The 8,329-nt window shown below is 49.4% G+C and overlaps 1 protein-coding gene across 1 annotated transcript; it reads left to right on the top strand.

The window, feature by feature from the left end:
• Positions 1-147: 147 nt before the first annotated feature.
• On the top strand, positions 148-7,803 carry CLEC3B (C-type lectin domain family 3 member B). Its single transcript, XM_084216575.1, has 3 exons — positions 148-447; positions 5,074-5,172; positions 6,489-7,803. Exons 1-3 carry the CDS (start codon positions 342-344, stop codon positions 6,887-6,889), a joined length of 606 nt encoding a protein of 201 aa, XP_084072701.1. The 5' UTR covers positions 148-341; the 3' UTR covers positions 6,890-7,803.
• The last annotated feature ends 526 nt before the right edge of the window (positions 7,804-8,329 follow it).

Genomic DNA, 8,329 nt, shown 5'->3' with positions numbered 1-8,329 from the left:
CTAAAAGCCACAGGAAATCCTTCCAGCTGTACTCCCAGCCTTTCATCATGTTTAGCTTAGCAGACTGTCGGTACATTCATTCCCCCCCCCTTTTTTTTTTTTTTTTTTTTAGTTTTTGTTTTCTTTTCTTTTTAACAAAAACAAGCGGCTGCTAAGAACTGCAGCCCCTCTGGGAGGTGTTCAGCCTTGGCCGGAGCCGCCCGAGCCGCCGCGGGGCCGGGAGGCTGCGCTGGCCCGGGCTCAGCGGGAGGCTCTCCGGGACAGCCATTCCTGCCTCCAGCCGCTGTCCCGGCGGCGGGCCGAGGGCAGAGCCGCTGCAGCTCCGCTCCCACGGCAGCGGCATGGCGCTCCGGGCAGCCTGCCTCCTCCTCTGCCTCCTCTCCCTCGCCCAGGTCTCCGGCCAGCAGAACGGCAAAGCCCGGCAGAAACCGGCGGCTTCCAAGAAAGGTAAGGGGCAGCGGCAGCTTCCCTGCGAGGAAGACTTGCAGGGCTTGGGGGGTTGCAGTCAGCTCACTCGCCTAGGCATCTAACAGTTCTTTAGTGAAACTTGATTAAAAAACATCTAAAAACCTCATAAAGTGTCTTTCTCTCCCCTTCCTCCGTGGGAATAATTGTGCAGCTCTTCTGTAGAATAGTGAGGGTAACGAAACGGTTCTGGTGGGTTCCTACCTTGAATAAATTTGTTGGGGCAGCTTAGTCTGAATTTCAGAGGGAACACGTTTTCCGTGTTCCCTCTAAGGTTCATCCCAAGCTTTTCCTCTAATAAACTCTTCCTTTCTATAGCCCCCTCAACCTTTCTCATTCATTTTTCAGAAACAAGTAAGTGGCAGATGACAGACAATTTTGGAGATGAGAGCAGGCAGAAAATATCCAAGCCTCAACAGGATTCTTCATTTAAAACCGCTGGCCTCGGGTGTATTTCACACCGGGCACAAGCTCTGACTGCTCAGGCTTGCCAGACAGCAGTGCACAGTCAAAGGTGCCTGGGTTTTCTATTCTCTAGGGTGTTTGTTTGTCCTTCTCTTCTGTTTTCCTCCTGTCCCATCCTTGACTCAGTGCACGTTAAGTAGAGGAGAGGGCAGGGGAGGTGAGGAAGCAGCCTGTGAGCGTGCCTGCCCGCCTGGTGTGTCCCACCGCAGCCGCCTGGGCTTGGACCGCTCCTGGCAGGCACTCTCCTACTTGGAAAGAAGTGGGGAGCAAGTGAGAAGCATCCCTGGAATTCACTTGGCCAGGCTGCTGACTACACTCACCCAGTGGCTATTCTCGTCAGATTCCATCCTTGAGAAATTTCTGCCTTTTCTCCCATGAGATCTTTCTATGAATTCACAAACTTAGCTGCTTATTCCACATCTTATTTTGCAGGACGTGGAATAACAGAGAAAACAGTCTGACTGTTTTCAAGAGCAAAAAATTCCCCCTTGGGCTCACATAGGGCACATGCATGCACTGCACTAACTGGAGATACCAGGAGAGAGACATTTCTTAAAGAAATCCTGTTTGTCTCTAGGTGTCATTGCAATTGCTGTTTGTAACTGATTAGTGACAAGAAGGTGGGAGAAAAATCTCCTTTTTGACAGGAAAATTTGGCTCTGATTTAAAAACTTTTGAGGGGGGTGTCCTGAAAATCAAGTCATCTGGACTACCTGGTGGCAGGTTTTAGTCAATTTCTTTTCAAAGCAGAGGTCATATTTTCTGTGGAGGAAAGGGAAAAACCCAGCAGCTTGGCATTTTTTGATCAGTCCCATCCAGCCCCATAGGGGATCAGCTGCCTCTGGAAACTTCCAGTATTTCTTGGTTAATATTTTTCAGATTTTTACCAATGCCTGAGAGTAGGAAAAGAGGGAGAACAGCATTAAAAATCCCCTGTGAAGCTCCTCTTTGCCTCTACATCTAAGCCTGCCTGCCCAGCCACCACAGGGGCCCGGGCTCAGCCACTTCTGCTCTGAACAATGGCAACATGGCCCCATCTCACCCTCATCCAGGCATCCAATGCCCCTGTCCTGGTTCCAGCCCTGCACTTTGCCTGGGAGGGTCAGGAAGAGCAAGGCCACTGGAGGGTTGGTGTGTTTAGCTGGATTTATTTTTTTTAATCTATGCAGCCAAACCACAAATGTTAGAAAAGAAAGCACTGGTTTAAGCCAAGCTTTTTATGTTGTTGGGTTTTTTTTTTTAATTTCTCTTTTTTTCTTTTTTTTTAATTATTGCTTACATTTGGATCTGCTTCAGGATGAAAAATGATGCTATTTCAACATAAAAAAGCCAAACCACAGTATTTAGAAAATGCTGAGACAGCACACTCGCTTTGCCTGCTGTTGTGTTTTTCCCCCTCAAAGTACTTCCCAGTTATTGTTCCAAATGCAGTAGCTCAGCAAACTCTCCCTGAGCCTGTCTTGGGATACAGATGGGGTTTGCCCTTGTCTGGCAGCTCTGGGGGTCTCATCCAGAAGAGTGCCCAGGGGAGGCAGGCACTGGCTTCCCTGCCTGGGCCGTGCTGACACCCCATGGCTTGAGGGTGCAGGCATCAGCCCTGCGGGGCTCCTCTTGGTCACAGGTGTAGTGGGGCGCTGGCATCATGGAAGGGAGCACCTTTGCATAGCTCTCACATGTATTTCTGAGATAACTGGAGACACAAGTCAGAGTCTGGATGCTCAATCCAGTGGGTAGGGAGTAATTTGGGCTTCTCGCCACCTACTGCCCAAAATTTCAGTGTATTCTTGTCTGGGTGCTCTTCCCTGAAAATGCCTCTGAACATTTAGACAGCTGTAAATCCAGTGTGGGTGTGTTCAGTCACCTCCTTTGATCCAGGGACAGACTGCAATATGGGACCTGACTGTTCCACTTTGTACCTTTGAAGAAATGCCTGGTGTCAGAAGAAATACTGGTGACCAGAGAGCTTTTATGACACACATTGTGACCCAGAGCAATGCTCATTCTTCTGGGGGATAAAAAGCTGTTTGGATCTGCAGGCAAAGCTAAGAAACATGTATATGTATATCCAAATTTCATACAGGAATAGTTAAGACATTAAAATTAAGTACAGAGGGATTTGTTTGTTATTCGGCATGTAATTAGAATGGGTGAGAGTTCCCATTTGTAGCTTTAAATACATTCCTGGCCAGGGTTTCAAGCCAACAGACTATTTTGACCCACAGTTCTGTGAGTCTCCTTTTGATCTTGCCTCTGCCCACACTTAATCCTGCTGCTCACGGTCCTGCACAGGGACCCACTCCAGCTCCCACGGGATCATCGGTATGCCAGCTTCCATCACAGAAAGCCCAGACTGTAAACAGGCTTGATCCCAGGCTTCAGGAGGTGAGCCTTGAGGAAATGACAGCACTGAGACAAGAGCCCATGGCAGTAAAATAGACACCAATGTCTGTTGATGTAGCCATGGTCCTCACTTTATAGCTGAAGGGTGAGTCAACCAATCCTGGTTTTCTCTGTGAGGTATCCCAGCGAATGCAGTGCTGCAGGAGCATCTTGTGGCCCAGGGTTTGGAGATGAGGTGCCAAAAAGGGACAGGGCTCTTAGCCCTCATGGTGGAGACCCTCGAGGTGGGAGCCCACCAGCAAACCCAGCTGGAACACCATAAGCAGTTGCCCCACCAAGACTCATTAGCAGTGTCCTGCCATAGCCTTTGGATGTTACTTAGAACATTTGTTCTGCTGCAAGACAGGCTTGCATGGGAAAAAACCCCATGATTAATTAGCCTTTTCCCACAAAGTGTTTTCATCAAAGGCAGCAAAATAATATCTAGTGCCTCAGTGTTAAGTGAATCCATTAAAGTTAATTGAGCAATGAGTAAAGTAAAGTTAATTGAGCAATGAGTAATGCTCATCCTCCTGATGTGTCTGGTTTTCATGTTCGTGGCACCATGTAATCTTGGGTTGGTGGTTTTCACCTGCGCCCAGGCTGCTTCCCTGCTTGCCTGCCTTGGTGTCTCAGCTCCTTGGCCCTCAAGGAAGCCCCTCCTACTGCATTCGTGGCAAACTGTCCCCTTTCCTTTCAGCCCGGGAGAACTACTAGATCCTTTCAACATGAGAACTACTAGATGCGTACAAGAGCTTCTCCCACCACCTTCAAGGTGTAAATGGTCCCTTTGCTCCTGTCTAGGAGAAATCCAAGTTCTGATTTAATAACTGGTTGGAGCTGTTGTAGAAGCAGCACCTAGCAAGATGTAGGCTTTAAGAGCCGGCTCTCCAGCCGAAGAGGTGTCTGCTCACAGCAGGAGAGCAGCTCCGGATGCTGTTTGGGTACTTGCACTGGGGGTGATGAAGGTAGAGATGGGGCAGAGGCAGCTGTGGTGGTCCAAAGGATGGTGTGGTTGGTGGGCAGAGGCTGGTGCCTGGTGGGGCAGGGGCAGACCTAGTAGAGGTAGGATCTGCAGCCCTTCCAGCCCCTTCCTGCTGAGCATCAGCCTGGTGAGCAAAGGGCTTTCCTACCAACCTATCAATGACAGGAGACAGGAGGTGGGTGCAGCCAGGAGTGCCCACAGAGAACATCATGTGTCAGGGTGTTTAAGGGAAGCCAGGATTGTGTGCTGTGAATAGAGGCAGAGAGAGCATGTTTTAGAGGAATCTGAAAAAAATAAATCCTGTTCATTATTAGCTTCAAGTTGCCCACAAAGCATTTGTGTGTGTCAGGACTTCTGTTCAGGCAGGGGTGTCCTCCTGCATTTTGGGAGCTCGACCCCAGTGCAGCACCAGCCCTGATGACTGCTCTGCACAGGGGTGCCAGAGACAAGCCTGCACGTGTCAGTGCTCGTGCATGTCACCTCTTCCCCAGCACTGCCAACCCAAAGGGTGACCCCTGCAGCTGGAAGACACATGGGGTCCACAGTCCCAGAACCTGAACCAGGAAAACAAGGTTGTAATTGATAGTGGAACCAGGCTGGCAAGCAAACACCCACTCTGATGGATGTGCAAGGGGACACAGGTGCTGGCTTTGTGGATTCCTTTTGTTTATTCTCCTCTGAGGGCAAAGAAACATGGAGTTTTGATGATAGGAACAGATTTGGTTGCTTCCCCTGGGATACAACCAATATTTGTGCTCTTTCTTTGATTTCTCCAACAGATGGTGTGAGCCTCAAAATGATTGAAGACCTGAAGGCTATGATTGACAACATCTCTCAGGAGGTTGCTCTACTGAAGGAGAAGCAAGCGCTCCAGACAGGTAAAGGGCTTGCTGAACAAGGCATGACTTTTACTTGGAGAGAGGAGCTGCTCATAAAGTGGCTGCAATTGCTCCACATGTCTTGATGAGAGACATGGTGAGTGCTTGATGCCTGAGCACCCCACAGCAACAAGCCCACCATGGGAAGAGGGGCTGGGGGATCAAAGCAGAGTGTGGGTCTCTGAAATTCCTCCTTGGGCAGTCAACAGGAGCTGTGCAGTGTGGGGCCTCCCTCTTTGTGTGCCTCCCATCTGGATATTCCTATGATGCTAAGCCAGATGTTCATTTTCCTTTATGAGGTAGAGGGATAGGATTTGGATTACTCTGTGCTTTAACCAAATCCAGCTTAATCTTTTGTCAGACCCCCAGCGAAATGGCAACCTGGTCTCTTATACACACTGTGCTCAGGGCACTGCACTGCAGGGCAGTCCTGCTTCATTAAACATACACAGAAGACAGTTCCAAAATGTCCATGTTCCAGATGTGCCCCATACTTATTCTGTGCAAACTCCACTGACATCAGTAGGAGTAGGATTTGCAAAACATGAAGCAGAAATGAGATGAAAATGCAAATTAAGGAGATTTTTCTCCTTAAAAGAAAAGGAACACAAGCAAAATCAAGGCTTTAGTTCCAAGCTCACATTCATTGAGAAGTAATTGGTTTGGATATTAATGTGTGGCTCTGATTAGGTATTGTTTGGCTACAGTACCCTGCACTCTTAAGGTTTAGAGATTAAAGAAAAGCAAAATAAATTGATATCCTTAAAACCAAAATCAGAGGCAAGTAGAAATTTCCTCTGAAGACCTCAAGCTATGCAAGCGCAACGCTTCTGATCAAAGCTTATTAAAAAAGACTTTTTTTTCATCTTGCATAATTAAGATGATTTAATTGGCATGCAGGCTTTTTTCCCAAAACACTCCAACACCCGGGAGTGCCCATGACAAACCATATTTCCAACAAATTCATCACAGAAAGAGTAGCATTGGCTGGGGAAGAACAAGGCCAGGGGAAGGAGCAGGAGGACCATGTTGTGCCTCTGCTCCAGCAGTGGCAGAGCCCAGAAGGGTGACAGGGGCACCCCAAAAATCCTTTCATCCAGTGATTTGCAGAGGGGGAGGGCGCGTCTCCAAGGCTGTGTGCCACCCTGCATAGGAGAAAAAGGGGCCCTTGTGCTGCTAAGGGTCACTGTGCAGCCTAAGAAATGAGGTTTGTTATTTGGCTGCTGCGCTTGCTGCTGCCGCCTCTTTCTGGGCACCATTTTTAAACCAAATTCTCTTTCTGTCCTTTTTGTTCTGTTGGTGCGTTAACCTCTCAGTCTGCCTGAAAGGCACCAAAATTCACCTGAAATGCTTCCTGGCGTTTTCGGAGACCAAGACGTACCACGAGGCCAGCGAGAGCTGCATCTCCCAGGGCGGCACGCTGAGCGCGCCCCAGAGCGGCGAGGAGAACGATGCCCTCTACGACTACATGCGCAGGAGCATCGGCCCCGAGGCCGAGCTCTGGCTGGGCCTCAACGACATGGCCACGGAGGGCAGGTGGGTCGACATGACGGGCAGCCCCATCCGATACAAGAACTGGGAGACTGAAATCACCACCCAGCCCGACGGCGGCAAGCTGGAAAACTGCGCGGCTTTGTCGGGGAGCGCCAACGGCAAGTGGTTCGACAAGAGGTGCCGGGAGCAGCTGCCCTACGTCTGCCAGTTCATGATCGTGTAGCGGCGGGGTCTCCCCCTGCCTGGCTGGCCCAGAGCCTGCCCTGGGCAGCAGGAGGACGGGGCTGTAGCTGTGTGTGCTCCTCCGTGTCCATCCGCGCACCCTCACGCCCCTGTTCACTAGAGTCACCCTTTGCAAAGAGAGTCGCCGCGGCTCGCCGCCGGGTCACAGAGCCCCGGAGCGTTTCCTTTGGCCACATCCAGCCCTGTTCGCAGCTGCACTGCTCTTCCTAAGGCACGATTTGTAGATATCTGTTTTTTTATGCAGGGAATTTATTAGGACAGCTCAGTTGTCCCAGCAAAGAACCAGTGCTGCAGTCCAGCCTGGCACACGGCTGCCTCGGCTGCCCAGGGCTGTCACTCTGGAGTGTCCTTTCCCATTTTGCTGAGCTCTCTTGGGACACCAGCATAGGCAGTTCCTGCTTTCTTCTCTTGTTTAGCTTCCCCATAAGCCCTGGCAGCAATTTGAGAGAGTTGCATGTTCCTCACAGTGTTCCGGTTCAGCCTTGTGAGGATCAAGGTCCTGTCTCAACAAGCAGAGGGAGCTATTCCTGCTTTGCATTGAGAGATGCAGTTGGGCTTATTTGGTAGGGTACCAGCTGCTCAACTAGTCAAATTACATGTATGAATTAATTACCAAGTTACAGGTGTGTTTGGTCCTCTTCTCACCAGCCAGAAGCCAGTTTCACTGATTTCAATGGGAGAGCAAGGCCCACTGCCAGATCCTTTGAAAAAGAAAATCCCATCAAAAGCTTTATTTGTGCAGCAGTATCAAGAGGAAGGCAGCAAAGATCGGAGCACAGTTAGTCACCAATATTACTAGAATTAGAAGTTGTGTGTGTATTACATAAATAACATAAATGTAATACTCTTAGGGAGTATGTTGCTATATAAAAATAACTATATACTGAAAACAAGCCCCAGGACAACTTACTCCAGCAGATTCAGGAATGACCTGGTCTGTTCATATGATGGCAATCCAGATGAACTAGTCCAGTCTTTGCTGGCTCTTGGCAAAGATAAATCTGCTGAGCACTGTTTGTGCCAATATAGTCATGCCCAGCTGAAGGTCTGACCTCAGTGACTTTTTACTGAGAAAAGGTTTAAATTAAAACAAAACAAAAAACCAAACCCAAAGCAAAACAAAGCAGAAAATCCTCCCAGCAATGGTGGGAAAGAAGTGCAGGTCGCCCTGGCAGCTTGACAGAACTTTGCTGGCTGTTGGCTAAAAGGTATCAGTGGCTCTTTTCAGCCCAGTGCTTGGCAATAACCCCTCCAGTTTGGGTCATAGGCCCTGCACTTCCAGGTTGGAGGTGTCAAGACAGGATCCTGCCCGTGGGACAGGTATTCCAGTTTGCTGCTTTGTTTAAAAGCAGCGTGGTGGTAGGTCTTCCAAGCCATCGAGTCTGAGCCAAGCTGGAAACACACACACACACAGCCCAAT

The sequence above is a fragment of the Fringilla coelebs genome (assembly GCF_963513975.1).
Source record: "Fringilla coelebs genome assembly, chromosome: 1".
Taxonomy (NCBI): domain Eukaryota; kingdom Metazoa; phylum Chordata; class Aves; order Passeriformes; family Fringillidae; genus Fringilla; species Fringilla coelebs.
The sequence above is the reverse complement of the archived record's forward strand: the minus strand, read 5'-3'. Positions and strand labels throughout refer to the sequence as shown.